The sequence below is a fragment of the Chinchilla lanigera genome, unplaced genomic scaffold (assembly GCF_000276665.1).
Source record: "Chinchilla lanigera isolate Chin_1 unplaced genomic scaffold, ChiLan1.0 scaffold00004, whole genome shotgun sequence".
NCBI classification, from domain to species: domain Eukaryota; kingdom Metazoa; phylum Chordata; class Mammalia; order Rodentia; family Chinchillidae; genus Chinchilla; species Chinchilla lanigera.
Genome location: NW_004955405.1, coordinates 34,599,714 through 34,620,029, shown reverse-complemented (window position 1 = coordinate 34,620,029; position 20,316 = coordinate 34,599,714). Strand labels below are relative to the sequence as shown.

The following is a 20,316-nucleotide window of genomic DNA, read 5'->3' as shown; positions in this document are numbered from 1 at the left end:
GGAGGGAACCCCGCGCCCTCCCGAGCCACCGCGGCCAGTCGGCGCGGTCGCCGCGCCCCTGCGCGTCACTCCGGAGGCGCCCTCAGGCCTCGGCCCGGGAAGGAAGCATTCGCGTCCCCAGGCTACCTCCTCCTCTCCGCCTCACGACCGCTGAGCAGTCAAAACCTACGCGGCCCGCCCAGCCCAGACAGCGCGCGCCCGCGCAGGCAAACACGCGCGCTGGCCCCGGAGGGCGGCCGCCGCGCGCGCCCCAGCCCGCCTCGTGCCCGCGCACGCAAGGAAAGCACCGCCGCTCTGCGGCGGGGGGCGTGGTCACACCAGGGAGCGAACGGGTGCCTACGAGCGAGGGTCACGGTGCGCTCGACGTGACGTGCGTGGCCCCGCCCCGCGCCCCGTCGTCCGGACAACCCGCGCGCGCCCACGAGCTCGGAAGCGGGAGGAGGTGGGATCGCGCCCTCTCGGCTTGAGGAACCCGGAGGCTGGGAGACTTGGTGGAGAGGCGGGGAGAATGGCCCGGAGAGAAAAGGGGCTGGCTTAGGGGCGGGGCCGAGGCTGCAGCGGCCGAGGCTTCCCAGGGAGGCTCCGGTGGCCACGTCCCGCGGCCCCCCCACCCCGGGCCGCTGTCCAGGGATCGCGGTGCTCAGGGCCTCCAGACATGGCCGAGGTGAAGAACCGGAAGAAGCCGGGGCCCAGGGCAGCCCCCGCGGAGCCCGGGAAGCGGAGCGAGGGCTGGAAGAGCCCCGAGGCCGGGGGCGGCGCGCGCGGGGGCTGGGCGGACCCCCGCACCGGCCTGAGCCTGCTGTCGCTGGGGACGTGCCTGGGCCTGGCCTGGTAAGTGACGCGCGGCCCCGGGCTGCTCATCGCCCGGCCTCCCGCCCGGCTGCAGCCTCCGCCTCGGCCCGGACCTCTGCCTCAGCCCTCCTTTCCTTTCTTTCTGGCGAGCATTTCTTGAAATCATTGATTCTTCGCACTAGTTGCATATCCCTGTCGCACAGCCTCAAGTTTGGGAACGAGTCAGACATTTCCTAAACGCTGCAGATTCGGCCACTCTGTCTTTTATTTTATATTTTGAGACAAGGTCTCGCTCAGGTGCGCTGATTGAACTTGAACTTGGGATCCCCCTGCCTCAGCCTCCCAGAGTTCTGCGATTACAAGCGAGCATCACCACGCCCAACTGTTCGCCAGGCATTTTTAAGCACTTACTGCATCAGACGCTTTTACTGTTATAAACCGTTACTTCTTGTCCATTTGCGCTGTCCAGACAAACGCCCCACCTCACCCAAAAAGGCATGATGCATATGTGTGAAATTTAGCGTTCATTCTGATCTCAAAGCAGCAAACTTTAGTAACAGTGAAGTTTGGAGGGTTTCTCACATTCCAAACCATTGCATGCGTTATGAATATAACATCTTTTCCTAGATTACAAAAAGCCACAAAAACACTGTAAGCACTTAATGATTGACCCTTTATAAATTTTAAACTAAGCAAAATAGTGATAGATTGGTATGACTGAGAAAATGAATATTAGGAATAACCTTATCCCAGCACTTGGAGGCTGAGGCAGGAAGATTGCTGTGAGTTTGAAGCCAGCCAGGGCCACATAGTTCAGAGCCAGCCTGAACTATATATCAAGACCCTGTCTAAAAAAAAAAAACAAAAGAAAGCATTTCGTTTCTACTATAAATATATAGGTAGGTTGGTTGGTTGGTTTGAGGCAGGGTCTCGCTATTGTAGTTCAGGCTGGCCTTGAACTCACTATCTCATACTGGCCTTAAACTTGGGGCAATCCTCTTGCCTCAGCCTCCCGAGTGCTGGGATCAGAGGCAGTCATCATCATGTCAGGCTGTAATGTGTCTTTATAGTGGATCAAACTTACACAAAGCTTCTGTTATACTAATGATTTTATTCTGAATAAACTTGAGTGATAAGATAAACTCCTGAAGTAACAGTATAGAGTAATAGATGATAAAGTAAGTTCAAAATTAACCTTTATTTCTTTAGGGTGCTCTCACAAGCATGTATTCTAGGGGAAATAAGACAAAACTCTTACAACCCAAGAATAAAGCCTGGGCTACATAGTGAGTTCAAGGCCATCCTGAACTACAGAGTGAGACCCTACCTCAAAAAGCAAAACAAAATAAAACAACAACAAAAATAAGCCAAGCAATTAAAAATAGTATCCCCACATATTTATGTTTGAAAATTAGGAAAATAATGCTTTCTAGTGACAAGTTTTAATTGCTTCTCAGCCTTTTGGCTATGATCAAATGTAGTTTTATAAGTTCATATTGGCCTATCATGGTGACACATACCTGTAATCCCAGCCCAGAGGCTGAGGTGGGAAGATCAGAGGTTCAAGTCCTGCCTGGACAACTTAGCAAGAAAAAGGGCTCACTGGTAGAGCTCCCCAGGCTCAATCCTCAGTACCTAAATAAATAATATATTTTTGGAAAAATAGTTCATATTAACACAGGAAAAACGTCAGCCTGCTAATTATGTAACCCTGGTTTATAAGTATATCATAGACATTAGCTTGCATCATCAAAAGAAATTCATTTCAGCCAACTTTGTGCATATTTGTTTAAAAAATAAAAAAAGCCCATTTTTATAGTTTTATGTGAACAGTTAAACAGTGATACTATTTGTAAGCTCAAAATGCCACCACTGGATTGGGGATGTATCTCAGAGGTGGAACACTTGGCCTGCACCAAAAAAGAAAGAAAAGAGGTGATAAAAACCTTTGCAAGGCTACACAAAGATCAAATGGTTGCATTTAGAAGTCTCTCTTTCAGACTCAGAATAGCAAAAGCAATTCTGGGTAATAATAGCACAGCAGGAGACTTCACTATCCCACATTTGAAGTCATATTGCAAAGCTACAGTGATAAAAACAGCATGGTACCAGCTCAGAAACAGAAAGGTAGATCAGAGGAAGCAGAAACAACTCCACACACAGCCAACTATCTCAGCTCTGACACAGGAACCAAAAACACACTGGAGGAAACAGCCTCTTTGATATATGGTGCTGGGAAAACTGGATATACACACACAGAAAATAGAGTCCAGACCCATATACAGATCACCATGTTCTAAACTAAAATCAAAATAGATGAAAGATCTAAATGTTAGAGCAAGCTGCTGGAAGATAAAACAAGGTAAAACTTTTAAAGAATAGGCAGACTATCTGAACAGAACCCCTAGGGCACAACAAATAATACTAAGAATCAACAAATAGGATCATATCAAATTTAAAAGCTTCGACACAGCAAAGGAAACAATCAACGTCAAGAGACAACCTACAGAGTAGGAAAAAAATTTTGCCAGCTAGTCCTTGGACAAGGACTGAATGTAGACTATATAAAGAGCTCAAAAAAATAGACCCCACCCCCAAAAAATAAAAGACTCAATAAATGGGCAACCAAAATGAACAGATACTTCTCAGAAGAACAGATGGCCAATAAATACATGAAAAACTATTCCATATCGCTGGCCATCAGGAACGCAAATTAAAACTACACTGAAATACCATCTTACTCCACAAAGAATAGCTATCATGAAAAAATCTAATAACAAATGCTGGTGAGGATGTGGCTGGGAAAGGAACCCTTCTGCATTCTTGGTGGGAATGTAAAGTAGTACCACTACAGAGATCAGTTTGGAGATTCCTCAACGTACTAAAAATAGAGAGCCAGGTGTAGCGGAATACCTTTGTAATCTCAGTATTTGGGAGGCTGAGGCAGGAGAATTGCTGTGAGTTCAATGCCAGCCTGGACTACAGAACAAGACCCTGTCTCAAAAAAAAAAAGTCAAAAAAGTAAAAGTAGACATTAATTTGGCCCACCTATTTCCCTTCTGAGTATCTGAAAGAGTTAAAATCATCATATTACAGTGACACATGCATACCCATGTTTATAGCAGCACAATATATTTTTTAAGTTAGATTTTATTGGTACATTTTAGATATACATAACAATCACATTCATCATAGAGAATCTGTACCTGTACATGATATAACTTAGTTTTTTTCCCCATTCCTCTACCCTCCCTTCAACGCCTCTTCCCCTCCCCATTAAAAGCTTTGTTTCCATTTTTTCCTTCTATTTTTATCTTGTCCCTTCTCCCCCACCCCCATTTCCCTTCTCATTTGACTATTTTCTTCCCAATTTCACAATATCAGTTATATATTTTGGTCCTTATTTACACTTCTGGTTTCTTACACCAGAGAAATCATGCACTGTTTACACATGTGTGTTTAGTTTATTTCACTTAAGAGTATGGTCTCAAGGTGGCATCCATTTAACTCCTCAAGCTTATCCTTCTTTATGGCAGAGTAGTACTCCATTGTATAAAAAAAAAACACATCGGGGCTGGGGATTTAGCTCAGCGGCAAAAGCGCCTGCCTGGCAAGCGCAAGGTCGTGAGTTCGGTTCCCGGTACCGGAGAAAAACAAAAAAACAAAAAAAAAACACATCTTCTTTATCCATTCATTGGTTGATGGGCACTTGGGCTATTTCCAAGATTTAGCTATTACAAACAGTGCTGCTATAAACATGGATGTGAACTGCTGCTTTTTCTGAGCCTGAAGAATTCAGATAGAGTAGATAACCAAAGTGGTATTAATCCCAAGCATTTCATTTGTGCTGAATTTCAAATCCTTTACAAAGTGGTGCTGATATATTGTTTTAAAGAAAGAGATTGGACTGGATTTAGCCTAGTGGTTCCTTCTGGATGCCTACTTAAAGACTGGATAGCTTCTTTATGCTTTTGGCCCTTTCTGTTTTGTTTTTTGAGACAAGGCCTTCCTATGTAGTTCAGGCTGACCTTGAATTGACTATGTAACCCAGGCTGGTCTCAAACTCCCAGCAGTCCTCCTGCTTCAGCCTCCTGAGTGCTGGGATTTACAGGCACGTGCCACCACGCCTGGCTTTGCTTCTGCAGTTTTACTGTTTACCAGATGCAGAATACACTCCACTTTATTTGAGTTGTCTTTTTTTTTTTTAGTTGCTTTGGAAATGGCATCAAACCCACAGCCTCTCACATGCCACTGTACCACTTAGGTACAGCCCCAGCTCTGATTTTAGAAGCATAGCTACAGTCCAGCACCTGTATGAGTGATATTGTTGAGTATAACCAATTGCACAGTTCCCACACCTTGTACCACATACATGTTCTGTTGTTATTTGGACAATGGCGTGCTTGTTTTCTTCTCTTTTCATCTTATACCCACTAATCACTCCCACCTGTCTCCTCCGCTCCTCTGCTTTTCTTGGCCTATTCTTTTTTTTTTTTTTTTGTAATTTAGCCTATTCTTACATTTTATCTTTAAAACACTTTTTTGCGTCATATTTGTTTCTCCTCTAAAATACCTGTTTTCTAGATGCTGCAGAAAATAGTTGAGATCAACGATCTTGCTCTAAATAGTGTCTGTGTTTTGGTTTGGTTTGGTTTGGTTTTTGGTACTGGGAATCGAACTCAGGACCTTGTGCTTGCCAGGTAGGCGCTGTGCCACTGAGCTATATCCCTGGCGCTCCCTTACTCTAAGTAGATCACTGTGGCATCCTCCAGAAATACTTCTCATGCAGGTTTCTGTCACAGACCCTGGCTGTCTCAGTGCGCCGTGCACCTGTACAGAGGCAGCGTCCGTGTTTGCTCATGAGTTAAACCAGCAGGCTGTGTGAGCGGTGAAAGAAACTGAGAAAAGTTGCTGGTGCCCATACCAGAACTGATCTTCTTCCTAGAAGTGGGTAGAGTAAATAATCCTTGCAATTCCAAATTTAAATGACTATAGGCTGGGAAATAGTGATTTTCTTTTCTTTTTCCAGGTTTGTATTTCAACAGTCGGAAAAGTTTGCAAAGGTGGAAAACCAGTACCAGTTACTGAAAATAGAAAACAGTGAGTTCAGAGGACTTCAGAGTAAAATCAATTTAATTTCAGAAAAGGTAATTATTAATAATCATCTTATCTGGGGAGGCGTTCCCATGTTACTGCACTCCTGTATTCCTCCACTCCGTCTAGGGCTGCTTTCTTCCTGCCCTTTAAACCAGAGCTGTTTTACTCTCACTGGTCTTGACATGCTCCCCCTGACCCAATTTAGGCTCAGGCTGCATTTTGAAAGGACAAAGATTTCAGTGTCAGGTACCGAGATAAATGAAAATAGGATTGATGTTTAGGTGTGAAATTAAAATATGTGTAGCATTTGTTAAGAAAAGATAGAGCCATTCTTAGTTTTCATCTTTTAAGCATGTGTGTGGGGGGGTGTGTATAAAAATATATGAATAGCCTAAAGTAAATATTGATTCTCTAGCCAAATAAGAGTTCTAGCCAGGCATGGGAACACACCTGTAAGCCCAGCACCCAGGAGGTTGAAGCAAGAAGATCACAAGTTCAAGGCCACCCTAAACTACATAGCAAGACCCATCACAGAAAAGAGTTCTAATGAAAACTAAAATAACTCTTAATGTCTATGGCACTTTCCTTCTACTTGGCAATACGGATTCCTGCCAGATGCATTATTACTGTGACTCTCACGTCTCTTAAGATAAGGTCAGCTGAGATCAGTAGGGTGTCGTGTGGCCTTTGTATCCTCCCAGGCACCAAGCTATCACTAGGGAATGTGCCTCATTTGTTCGCTCATGCATCACGAAACCTTTACTCATGTTGTAGGGTAGGCAGGAACTTTTGCTTGATGACAGGGTGGGCAAGGTTGCTATAAACATAGACAAATGCAGTTCATTATAGCTCAGTCTTGGAAACAGCCGACGTGCCCATCAAGCAGTGGATGGGCAAGTGCAGTGTTCATACCCCAAGGAGTACTACCTTGCCGTGAGATAGATGGGCTTGAGACAGACACCCAAAGCTTGAACAACACATGGTTTCCCTTATATGAAAAAGCTAATATATAAATAACCTATGAAATAAAAGCTAATAGGAAAAAAGAGAAAAAAGATGGTTGTATTCTGTGTTTCTGCTGATGGTTTCTATTTTCACTGCAATATGGTATGAGAGCTCACTTTGCAGGGTTTCCATTTCTTTGCATATGTTAAGGTCTTTGTTGTTGCTAGGAGTATGGTCTATTTTGAATAAAAACTTAAAAAAAATTTCCAGATAAGAAAATCTATGGATATAGAGAGTAGCTCATGCTTGCCTTGGCTTAGGGGGGTGGGGGATTGGGAGATGATAGGTAGTGGGTAGAGCATTTTGTTTTGGGATAACAAAAATGATCTAAATTCGATCGTGGCCATGGTTGTGCAACTCTGTCAGTATGCTAAATCTACTGAATCACTTTAAGTTTGTAAATGATATATATGCAAATTTTAGTTCAATGAAGTTGATATTCAAATAAATAAATAAAATAGGGGGTCTGAGCCCCTGGGGCCTCATGCACAGGATGAGCATTTAGTCTTCTAGCAAAGAAAAGCCAGAGATGAAAAGCAGCCTCTCTTACCCATGGGAGACAGTTCCATAGAAGGTGAACCCAGGGGCGTCTGGGAAGGAGCACTAAAGACTTCGCTTTAGACACAGAGCTCAAGTTGGAACCTGGCTGTGGTTGGTGGGGGCACTCTAACATACTTATAGAAAGTGATATTTCAAGAGCCGGAAGACTTACATATTTATTTAAAAGCTATTTTTTAAAAAGCTATGGAAAGCAAGTTTTGAACAATTAGATTTCCTTTCCCTGCCCCGATGCTAGGGATTGAGCCCGGGACCTTTGGATGGAGTACATTCCCGGTTCTGTTGTTTCTTTTTTTGGTTTTTAGACAGGGTCTTGCTAGGCCGGGGTTGTACAGGTTGGGCTCAGACTTGCAGCCTCCCACACTGCCGGTGTTACAGGCCTGCATCATCAGACTAGATTTCCATTTTAAATGAAGAATTTGGGTGACAATTTAAAAGCTTTGGGGAGGGGAGAGGGGAAAAAAGAGGTATCAAGAGAAACCATGGAGGGGGCTGGGGATATAGCTCAGCGGCAAAAGCGCCTGCCTGGGAAGCGCAAGGTCGTGAGTTCGGTTCCCAGTACCAGAGAAAAACCAAAAAAAAAAAAAAAGGCAAAAAAAAAGAGAAACCATGGACAGGTATCAATTCCCTATGATGAATGTGATCAATATGTATATCTAACTTGTATACCAATAAGCTGAATAATAAATATAAATAAGTAAATAATAAAGCTTGGAAGCAGACTTTTAAAATATCATGGAATTCAAGAAATGTGCAGCCTTTTTGTAACTCTTCCTCTCCCCGCCCGCCCTGGGAAGTAATGTAAGGACAGCACCTTTCGCATAGGAGCTCGGCACTCATCACCATCCTGTCACCTTGGACAAATCACTGGCACTTCTCTCAGCTTCTGTTTCACCTCATTCATTAAATAAAACGTCACAAGGTTTTTGTAAGGATCAGATGAGATGTATGTAAAACCCCTTGAAAACTTTCAAGCACTAATAAGTTTACAGTATTAGTTCTTTTCAGAACACTGGAAAACTATTAAAATACGTTGGAAACCTATAAATGCTAGTTACTGTAATGTATTAGTTACTTACTCTTTGCAGATTAAAGCTGAAACTTTATTACCCTCAAAGTGGATTTTGTACTTGGGGTGTTTGGCCTCCAGATTATGCTCTGAAACACAACTTAAACAAGAAATTACCCTGGGTGAAGACAGACTTACCTGTTTAAGGTACTACTAAAACAACCAAACCTAACAGTATTACCAATGTACAAGTATTTTTTAGAATTAGTGTTTAAAGGAACTTGCGTGGTGACGTGGTGACAAAAGTGCATTAAAATAACTTTGTAAATGACATTTCAGAGGGGTCTGTTGCACATCATCCCCACTTGTCACCCGGGGCTTTTATAGCCTTTCTTTTTTTGTGTGTCTGGAATCCCACTCAGGACCTTGCACTTGCCAGGCAGGCGCTTGTGCCTCTGAGCTGGCTCTTAGGTTCTATTTCTTCTTCATAAACATCTACAAACACGTTGTTTGTACTCTGGGACATGGGGACTACAAAAAATCGTAAGACACGTTCTTTTCCAGGAGAAGTTAGAAGCTTTCTGGTCTTCACCTGACAGGTGCATCAGTCTGTTAATGAGTTGCATTTCTGTCACGTGTGAACTTTTCTTCATTGCCCCCGTCTTACCTGTCCTCTAAGCACTGTTGCTCCCTGTGCTGTCGTGACACTAGTCCTAGTCTGTTGTGATTTTCTTGTCCTCAGTTTGTCTCCCTGTGTCTCTTTAGATCAAATATTGCCCCCCACCCCAAGCTAGGGATTAAGCCCAGGGCTTGATAACATGCTGGGCAAGTGCTTTCCACCGAGCTGCATACATCCCTAGCCCTTGCCGTCGTTCCTCTCTGTTTCCTGTGCACCCAGAATGAATGAGCTTACAGAAGGCACTCGGTGGAGCCAGCACGGTGGTGCACACCTCTAATCCCAGCACTCTGGGAGACTGAGGCAGGAGGGCTGCAAGTTCCACCACAGCCTGGGCAATTTAGCAACTTGAGTGAGACCCTGCATCAAAATTTTTAAAAAATAGGGAAATAGGGCTGTGGATGCAGCTCAGTGCAAAGGCTGTGGGTTGTGGATTCAATCCCTAGTATCACACACACACACACACAAACATGCACACACAATCTTATTAGGAATCTAGAACATAGGACATAGAAGATCCAAAACACTATGTCAAGTTGTAAAACCAGGGACTGATTGGGCACAGAGAGAACAGTCAAAAATTTTTTATTACACTTGACAAATACGTAATGTCATAGGTACTTCAGGAGGTCAGGCCTAGGGCTATGGACTGTATCCGAGAAGCATCGGGAGATATAAAAGTGTTTTTTGTTGTTGTTTTGTTTTTTAAATGTGTGCATTTATGTACCTAGAAGTTCTTCGGTTTGGTTTGGTTTGGTTTTGATTTTTTGACATAGGGTCTTGCTATCTAGTTCAGACTGGCCTTGAGCTCACTGTGTAGCCCCCAGGCTGGCCTCAAACTCGCAGCAGTCCTTCTGCCTCAACCTCCCGAGTGGTAAGATTACAGGTGTGCACCACTGTAAGTGAAAAGCACTTGCACCTGGCTGCATAGCAATTTTTAAAGGTTAATCTAGGGGTAGTGTGTCTAGACAACTGTCTGGAAGCAGATCTTTACAATACTTCTAGAGTACTTGATCATGAAGTCTTGGGTTGTGTCCCCACCCAAGTGCTTCCATAACTCTTTCTCTGTTATAGTGTAGTCAGACTTGGCAAAAAAAAAATGTTTTTTCAGACAGAAACTCTTCCAGAATCATAGGATTTGGACAAGGCAACAAATTTTACAGCATTGCAGTTTCTAAAAAGCCAAATAAAACCTGGTGTGGTGCCACATGCCTGTAATTTCAGCATTGGGGAGGCTGAGGCAGGAGGATTGCCTCAAGTTCAAGGTCCACCTGGGCTACATTATGAGTTCAAGCCCAGCCTAAACTACACAGTGAGACCCTGTCAAAACATGCACACACACACACACACACACACACACACACACACAAGCCAAATAACCATAAGAATTACATCTAAGTTTTCACTGGAGTGAAAAAGAGGAAAATGTGGTATACTTCAGACTTCTCTTAACATTTTCTTTCTTTTGAAAATGCCTCAGTGCACATGTACAAATATCTGGGATTGTAAGCTCATGTATATATTTTTCTGGCATACAGCTAATTATTTGTTAAAACAGCCATTAAAGTAATAAATGTTTCTGTCAGTGTGATTCTGACACCGACAAAGGTATATGAGACACCTTCAGGATTTGAGTTTGGCATGCATTGTGGTCCTGACTGTTAAAGTGCGTTCTTCTAATATAACATGACAATTATTAAGTAGCCTTGGGAATTGTTTTGTGTTACAAATGCAGCTTGAGTCTACTGAAGGTACCCTGCAGGAAGCCACATCCTCCATGTCTTTGATGACCCAGTTGAAGCAGGAAGTATCCAGCCTCCAAAGTCTCATGCATGACATTGAAAACAGTGAAGAGATGCTTACTCAAAAGGTGCAAACCCTTAATGAGAAATTACAAAATATTACAGATTTCTGGAAGAGAAGCCTCGCAGAAATGAATGGTAATACAGACATTTTCAAAGCAGAAGCAAAGCATATACATTCTCAAGTTACTGCCCAGATTAACTCAGCAGAGCAGGGAATGAAATTGCTCACAGAACGGCTGAAAGATTTGGAAGACAGCACACTGCGAAATATTAGGACAGTGAAAAGACAAGAAGAGGAAGATCTTGAGCGCGTGGAGGAGCAGCTGGGCTCTGATACAAAAGCAGTGGAGCAGCTAGAAGAGGAACAGAAGGCGCTCCTTGCCAGAGATGAAGATCTGACCAATCAACTTGCCAGCTACGAACCCAAAGTGGAAGAATGTCAGATGCATTTGCCAACCATCGAAAATGCTGTCCACTCTGTCCTGCGAGTCTCTCAGGACCTGATGGGGGCAGAAAAGAAAGTGGAAGAGCTGACCATGCAGATGTTTACCATGGAAGATGATATGCTAAAGGCGGTATCCGAAATAATGGAACTGCAGAAAACCCTGGACGGAATTCAGTATGATAACAGCATACTAAAGATGCAAAATGAACTGGATGTTCTAAAGGGGAAGGTGCATGATTTTGTAGCGTTTTCAAATACAAAAGAAAAGGGAACTTTGGAAGAATATAACCTCGAAAATGGATTTAGTGATGATTTTTAAGTTCACTGCGTGTATTCTGATGAACCATATTACTATATGTAACTATGCCCGCTGTTTTTTACTTATATTGATATTTCTATATTGGAAAAAATAAGTGAGATATCCACACAAATGGTTTATCTGCATATTCAAGGCTTATCTTCTTAAGCTCAGAAAGTTATTTCAAACAAATACTATAATTCTGAAACATGTATTTCTCTCCTTTTAAGGCAATATATATAGTTAATTTTTAAAATATTTTGCAATAATGACATCATTATGAGTTTGGCCCATTAAATATTGCTGTTTCTAGGAACCATTTTTTTTCTTCTAGGAACTATCAAAGAGAGTTTACCATTTCGCTAAATGACCCTAGTTTGCTATTCAAGTCTGTGTCTGTTTTACCTGTCTGTCACCCCATCTTGCTGTCAGGCCGGTTGGTAGGTAAGGTGCCTGTCACAGCCAGCTCCGCACTTCCCTTTGCAGGCTAAGAATCCTAACAACCAAGTTCATAGGAGCTTTGTCCGCGCTAAATATGATGTGCCTCGGGGAGAGCACAGGGGCTTTTCTGTGAATTAATATGCATTGCTTAAAAACTATGAACCCTGGGAAAGAGTTTACTTTTTGTTAAGGTTCCAAACTGTGTTACAGACACTCAGAAGAATTTTTAAATCTGAAAATATGAATATGTTTTTATTTAAGCCCTTTCCTAGTAGTTGTATATGCTTTCAAGTATGAATTTGTGGAGTATCTTTGTTTACCCAGGCTTTTATTTTTAAAGTTCGAACTAGGATAGACTCTTGAGTTTGTTAAACACATAATCTCTTGATAAATTAATCAAGTTAAATTAAAAATACATGAATAAGCCTTTTTTATTTTTTTGTCTTTCTGAGACAGGGTCTCACGATGCAGTTCAGGCTGGCCTTGAGCTCACTTTGTAGCCCAGGCTGCTCTGGAACTAGCAACAATCCTCCTGTCTCAGTTTCCCGAGTACTGGGATTATAGTATGCACTACCATGCCTGGCTAAAAGTCAGTTTTAACGAGGAAAAAGCAACATAATAATAAATGGTAGTAATTTTGATGATTAAAAGTATGTCATTGAGCCAGGCGTCGTGGCGCACGCCTGTAATCCCAGCACTCAGGAGGCTGAGGCAGGAGGATCATTGCAAGTTCAAGGCCAGCCTGAACTGCATAGCGAGACCCTGTCTCAAAAAGACCAAAAAAAAAGTATGTCATTGGAGGAGGGGGTGCCAGGAATCAAACCCAGGACCTCACTTTTGCCAGACAGGCACTATACCACTGAGCTAAATCCCTAGCTGTCATTAAAGATACCCCAAGCTTATGGAACTAAATTTGTTCCACATGCTGATTTTTTTTTTTTTTTTTTTTTTTTTTGAGATAGTGTTCCTGTGTAGTACAGGCTAGTGTTGAACTCACTGTGTAGTCTAAGCTGGCCTCAAACTTGTGGCAGTCCTCCTGCCTCAGCCTCCCAAGTACTGTGATTACAGGTGTGCACCATCACAGCTGGCTCACATACTGATTTTATTTTATTCAAAGTTACAGAATGTAGCCAAGTATATTATATAGCTTTATGTGGACATTCGGTTCTTTCTGCCAGTAACCATCCCACTTTTATAGGCGGTTTCAGTGAAATTAAACAGAGCTTGAAAGCAGTTAGTTACAAAAGGTGGTTATGGTCAGGGATTTTTATTATGTAAATTTGCAAGTTTCTGGAGAAACCTCAAACCCACAAGAATTAGAAAAGCCTGTGGTAAACAGCCATGAGTTATAAAAATAAGCCTGGAAGCCAAGCCTGGTGCATGCCTGTAATCCCAGCACGTGGGAGGCTGAGGCAGGAGGATTGTTATAAGTTCAAGACCAGCCTGGGCTACAAAGTGAGCCAAAGGCCAGTGTGAACTGCATAGTGAGACTTTGTCTCAAAAAGACCAAAAAACAAAGCCTAGAAGAGTGCTATTATTGAGCTATAACATTAATTTCTAAATTTTTTTTCCCTTTCTTTTTTTGGACACAGAGTTTCACTATTAGTTCAGGCTAGCCTGGAACTCACAGCAATCCTCCTGCCTCAGCCTCTCAAGCGCTGGGATTACAAGCGTGTGCCACCATGCCCAGCAATTTCTAAAATCCCAACAGTAAATTCCTTGACTCCTGAATGTCTTAAATTTTTATCTGTGCACTGAAAAAACTATTTATTTGCTTTTATTTGGATGTCAATAAAATAGATTATTATTGTTTATAGAAGCACAGTTTGTAATAACTAAATCCTGAAAGCAGCCGTCAGTAAATGATTGGATAAAGAAAATGTGGTATCTATATATAATGGAATACTACTCAACTATAAGGAATGACAGATACGAGGCATTTGTAGGAAAATGGATGCACATGGAAAATACAATGTTGAGTGAAATAAACCAGACACAAGCTTAAATGCCATACGGGATCTCTCATTCGCGTGAGGCAAAGTACAAATGAAGAGAATAATCCAGGATGATAGGTGGGGAGACGGGGCGGGGTCTCTTACAGTGGGGAAGTGGACCCAGGGAAGGAACAAGCTTGAGGGATGAGGGGAGGAAGGGAAACGAGTAAAAGAAAGACACACCGTGATCCGGGACCCATAACCACAGTGAATGTAAACAGTGTATGCCATAACATGAGCCGCGATTAGTAAGAGTGAAAGTCAGGATGGGGAATTAGACGTGGGGAGACAGACGGGGATTGAAGAAGAAACCAGCTGTGGTACGTACGCGTACCCGCTCCGCAAGACGACTGTAAACTGCGTGTACTGCAGACGTGCACTGATAAAACTTTTAAAAGTTAAAAAAAGAGACAGATTATTAATTTAGTGGGAACCTTATTGTTTCAACCTCCATCTTATTGGGACAGATGTAATCTCTTCTCTGTACTCCTTTTTAAATAATTTTATTTTCTTTTTGGTCTGTCAAGAGATCTGACTCAAGCCAGGCATGGTGGCGTACCCCTGTAGTCACAGCACTTGGGAGGCAGAGGCAGGAGGATTACTGTGAGTTCAAGGCCAGCCTGGGCTATAGCAAGAACCTGTCTCAAAAAAAAGAGATCTGATGCAACTTTGATAATAACTTTTAAATGCCAGGGTAATAGTTATTGAAAGTAAATGGAAATGAGGTGGCCCCCATGCTCTAAAATACACTTAAAAGGGCATGAAACTGCATTCCACAAGTATCACACAAGAAAACTTTTCAAATGTATGTTTGTGTATTTTTTTACTAAGAGGTTTTTCTGTCTAAAAGACTTGTAAACTGGGTGTGGTGGCTCACATCAATAATCCTAGCACTTGGGAAGCTGAGTCAGGAAGATTGCTGTGAGTTTGAGACCAGCCTGGGCTACATAGCCAGTTGAAGGCAGCCTGTCATACATATTAAGATCTTGTCTCAAAAAAAAACAAAACAAACAAATAAATAAATAATAAAAGATTGTCATTAGATTTATGTGTACATACTTTGTTTCCTCTGTCCATATAGTTAACACAAATATTTGAAATTTCAAAAACTTCCTGAATATTGAATACTAAATTACATCATTAACCTTTAAGGAAATTGCCAGTGCTCTAAGACATACTTTGTATCGTTGTACTTGATAATAAATTTTATATTTATTATAGAGTACTGAGTTCATGTTTTTTAAATGTAGCATAAATAAAACAGTTTTATGAAGCAGACACCTACTTACCTTAAAACTTCTTGGTATAAAGATTTAAAGTATATTTATAGTAAGGCCAGTCAGAGTGGCGCATACGTTTAATCCCAGCACTCGGGAGGCTGAGGCAGGAGGATCCTCGCAAGTTCAAGACCAGCCTGGGCTACAAAGTGAGTTTAAGGCCAGCCTGAACTGCTTAGTGAGACCCTGTCTGGAGGGGGGGGGGGTAGGGAATATATATATATATAGTAATATTTCCTAAAATTCTGCCTAATGATTTGAAGCTGTGGACTAAGTGTACATTTATGTTTTATAATGAGAAATGTTGATTTATTCATATTCTTTCGTAGAAAATTAAACCAGTAAGATACAAAGTTATTGGTATTATCTTAAACCTTAACCTAAGTGTAGACATTTTTATGAACCTATAATCTTGATCAACATTTTTTTGTTTTGTTTTGTTTCATTTGTGTCTTGAGACAGGGTCTCGCTATGCAGTTCAGGCTGGCCTTGAGCTCATGGGATTACAGGCGTGCCCCACCACGCCTGGCTTTGATCAACATTTGACATAATGTCTTTACACTGTACATAATGATGGTGTAAATGCATGATACAGACCAAAAAGCTTTCCTTTTTTTACAGACTGACTTCATATTTGCACAGTTGCAAAAGCTCTGCAAATTCTCCCAGTATATTTCAATGCACCTATGAACTATTAATTTACTACAAACCGTAATGCTCTATCCCAGCTTTGCAGCAGGAAAGAACTAATGGTTTAGTACCTATTACGTGCCAACATTTCTAGACTTACGGTCATCGTGTCACCTTAATAGTGCCATGTATCAAGTACCTACCATGTACCAGTTGTGTGCTGGGCATTTTACATGTATTTATCACTACCCACTGCAGCTTTGTTAGCTACGTCCACTTTACAAATAAGGAAATTGAGACTGCAAAATTAGCACTCTTTTTTTTTTGAGACAGGGTCTCATCTCACTATTCCAAACTGGCCTTGAACTCTTTATGTACTCTCAGTTGGCCTCAAACTTGCCCCAGCCCTCCTGCCTTCCAAGTCCTGGGATCATAGACGTGTACCACCACACCCAGCTAAGATCAGCAGTCTCGTAATCACTGCTCCTGAAAAACACCAGAGGCTGAAGACCTCCTGCCATGTGCTTCAACCTGGTACTGTACATCCAGAGGAGAGAAAGAAAATAATCACAGAAAATCTGCTCTCTGGGCAACCCATTCACTCAGGACCCCTCCTGTCTCTCAGGAGCTACTCCCATTCCCCATTCCCCATTTCTCTTCTCCAGTAAATTTTCCTACTTAAAAAAGAAAGAAAGGAAATCTGCTGTCCGTACAGCTACCTTGAGAATTCAAAGGCGCTCATAATTCAGCCAAATGTGTTGTCTACCATGTTGCCATTAAACTAGACTGTTTCTCAAAAGCTGTTAACTGCTCTAAAATTGTTAAAGCCTTGGGCATAAGAAGGAATCAGTAAATGTTCGGGGAAGACTGGGAAAGCAGGGGTGGAGAAAGAGCCCCAGGGTGGAATCTTCTGAACTGTGTTCTTGGACGTTTTATGTGGGCGCTTAGTTTTCAAATAATAGAATAAGAGAATTGTTGACTTTAAGTATTGTTGTTGTTGACTTGGGGTTTTTGGTTTTTTGAAACAGGGTCTCGCTACATAGTTCAGGCTGGCCTTGAACTCGCAGAGGTCCCCCCTCAGCCTCCTGGGTTCTGGGATCACAGGCATGGGCCGCCACTGTGGCCATAAGTGGATTCAAAGACCCTCTAGCAAAGCTTTTGGGAAGCAGGTTGGACTATGTTGCCCCGCGTGCAGGTCCAGACGGCGCTTCACCTTACAGGACCACATCTAGCTTAGCGCCTTGCGTACATGATAGGAATTTGGTAAATATTCAGGTTCCTGCGGAATCTTTTTATCTACTGATAAATTCGCTAATCTTTCTTCCTACCCTAGGCTTACTTAAACCTGAAATGGTTTTTTAAAATCATTCAATACAGTAATTTCTAGACTATTACCACATTATATTGAGTATATTTTTAAAGTTCCTAATAAATTGCCTTTTGTTTTTTTTTGTCTTTTTGAGACAGGGTCTTGCTGTGCAGTTCAGGCTGGCCTTGAGCTCAGTTTGTAGCCCAGGCTGGTCTTGAACTCGCATCTATTCTCCTGCCTCAGCCTCCCAAGTGCTGGGATTACAGGTGTGCTCCACCACGCCCGGCAAAGCGGTTTTTTCTTAATGGTCTAATCCCTGTAAGGGTAAGCTAATCTCTTTTGAGATGTCTTAATTAAAAAAAGCTCCTTAGGAACATTGACTCTAGCAGTGTGGGTACATTGAGCGATAACCTATATTGAAATAGATGAAGGAGTCATTACTCCTTTCACCCTTGGGAGACCCTGTTTCAGCAAATACACTACATTGCAAAACTTTCTCCTTAAAAATAAAGCCTGGTTTTGCAATCACTACTTGATTTCCTTCCTTTTTGTGGCTGTTGCTTAACATCATACTCAAAATAACTTTTTCACAAGCTAATGCCTCTCACCAAAAAACGGGAAACACTGGGCGACCTGTGTCACCAAGAAGTAATGTAGCATAAAGCTATCGAGGAAAAAAGCCCTAAAACTTCTGTTTTCCATATTGACATTGAACCTAGGGAGCACTGAGCTACCTCCCCAGCCTTTTTATCTGATTTTTTTGAGACGGTATCACGTTGCCCAGGCTGGCCTCAGACTTTTGACCCTTCAGCCTCAGCCGCCTGAGTAGCTAAGATCCCAGGCGTGTGCCACTGCTCCTGCCTTCTCAAAGCAAAATTTGAAAGGAGGAAGAGTATCTACATCTACTTCCCCATTTCAGCAGTTCATTGAGAAAAAGTAATTTCTTGTGACATTCTATGAAATTTCCTGAATGTTTTCCTTCTTACTCATTAACAGTACACTTAAGTTGCTTTAGCAGCTCTTACACTTAGAGCCATCTTTTACCATGTTCTTTCCCAAAAAGCAGTAAAGTTGTAGTTAAGAATATCACATAAAATTTAAACTGATTGCTGGGCGTGGCGGCGCATGCCTGTAATCCCAGCACTCAGGAGGCTGAGGCAGGAGGATCGTTGCAAGTTGAGACCAGCCTGGGCTACAAAGTGAGCTCAAGGCCAGCCTGCACTGCATAGTGAGACCCTGTCTCAAAAAGACCAAAAAAAAAAAAATTTAAACTGAGTTTTAAATGTTACTTTTTTTTTTTCGTACCAGAAATCATGCTCAGGACCTTGCACTTGCCAGGCAGGCGCTGTGCCTCTCAGTTATATCACTGGCCCTTTTTCCTACATTTTTTGTGTGAATTCTAAATATTAAGCATCTGATGACTTTAATCCTTGTGGTACTTTACTTTCTTACAGTGTCAGAAATGTGAAGCTATCGTGGAACAGTTGAAGACTTTTCAAATCGTCGCTCATCTAAAGCATCTGCAGGAGGAAATTTATAAGGTAAAATCTTGGCCCATCAGGATAACTGAAAAACAGGATATGATCAACGACAGTCTGACAACTCTTTCTCAAGACATTACAAAAGCAAACCAGAGCACAACTTCCATGGCAAAAGAGGTTGGCCTCAAGATTACAGCTGTAAAAACAGATATAAGACGTATTTCAGGGTTAGTAACTGATGTAACATCCTTGACAGATTCTGTTCAAGAACTAGAAAATAAAATAGAAAGTGTAGAAAAAAACACAGTAAAAAACATAGGTGATCTTCTCTCGAGCAGCATTGACCGAACAGCGGCGCTCCGAAAGACAGCGTCTGAAAATTCACAGAGAATTAGCTCAGTTAAGAAGACACTGACTGAGCTAAAGCATGATTTCAACAAGCACACAGATAGGTTTTTAAGCTTAGAAGGTGACAGGGCCAAAGTTCTAAAGACAGTGACCTTTGCAAATGATCTGAAACCAAAGGTATATCATCTAAAGAAGGACTTCTCCCGCTTGGAACCACTGGTAGACGATTTAACACTACGCATTGGGAGATTGGTTACTGACCTGCGACAAAGAGAGAAAGACATTGCTGTCTTGAAAGAAAAAATATTCAATTTAACAACAGTCCAAGCTGAGATTAAGGATATTAAAGATGAAATAAGACATATTTCAGGTATGGATTAGTTTGACATTGTTTAGATTGGACTGGAGTTAGCTTTTCTGGGGACAGGGTCTCACTATGTAGCCCAGGCTGGCCTTGAACTCACAGCAATCCTGCCTCAGCCTCCTGAGTGCTGGGATTACAGGCATATGCCATCACACCTGGCAATAACTTTTTTAAAATGGGACCTCTATTATAAAAAGACCGATAACCAGAAATCATAATATTTTGGAGTGAATACCATTTTGTAGTTGACTATTTTGTACAGTAAAAATAAATAATTTTAACACGTTGAACATTTGAATTTTCAAAACAAAGGTGTTAAATCCCCCTGGTGCGCACACTGTTATGCGCACACTGTTACGCGCATATGTGGACTCAGAGTCAGTGACCTCCAAGAGAAGAGTATGAGTTCTTACACCGTCGCGGCTCATCCCTAACCCTTGGCTTTTCCTGGAAGAGTTAGCTACCTACTCCACTTAAACAACCTTTTTCAAAATACTTGCCAGGGAATATTGGATGTCTTTTTTTTTTTTTTTTTTTTTGGCTTTTTGAGACAGGGTCTTGCTGTGCAGTTCAGGCTGGCCTTGAGCTCACTTTGTAGCCCAAGCTGGTCTCAAACTCGCAATGATCCTCCTGCCTCAGCCTCCCGAGTGCTGGGATTATAGGAGTGCACCACCACACCTGGCTTGATGTGTCTTGTCTTTGAAAAACTGAGTTGTTATTACCAGAACCTCACATGTTAATCAGGGTTCTCCAAAGAAACAGAACCGATAGGATGTGTGTGCTTCCA

At 42.2% G+C, this 20,316-nt stretch overlaps 2 protein-coding genes across 4 annotated transcripts in view; one reads left to right on the top strand and one right to left on the bottom strand.

Annotated features, from left to right (window-relative positions):
* Nucleotides 1-250, bottom strand: part of Apaf1 (apoptotic peptidase activating factor 1) — a gene marked incomplete in the record, with an annotated part of 73,837 nt that extends 73,587 nt beyond the window's left edge. For both annotated transcript variants that reach the window (XM_013518590.1, XM_013518592.1), the window contains 1 exon segment: nt 1-250.
* A 165-nt stretch (nt 251-415) lies between these two features.
* Nucleotides 416-19,819, top strand: Ikbip (IKBKB interacting protein). Of its 2 annotated transcripts, none has more exons than XM_005374510.2 (3): nt 416-831; nt 5,822-5,939; nt 18,791-19,819. In XM_005374510.2, exons 1-3 carry the CDS (start codon nt 656-658, stop codon nt 19,544-19,546), a joined length of 1,050 nt encoding a protein of 349 aa, XP_005374567.1. In that variant the 5' UTR covers nt 416-655; the 3' UTR covers nt 19,547-19,819. The 2 variants fall into 2 exon arrangements, with proteins under 2 accessions (XP_005374567.1, XP_005374566.1); XM_005374509.2 differs by lacking the exon at nt 18,791-19,819 and adding an exon at nt 10,873-12,601.
* The last annotated feature ends 497 nt before the right edge of the window (nt 19,820-20,316 follow it).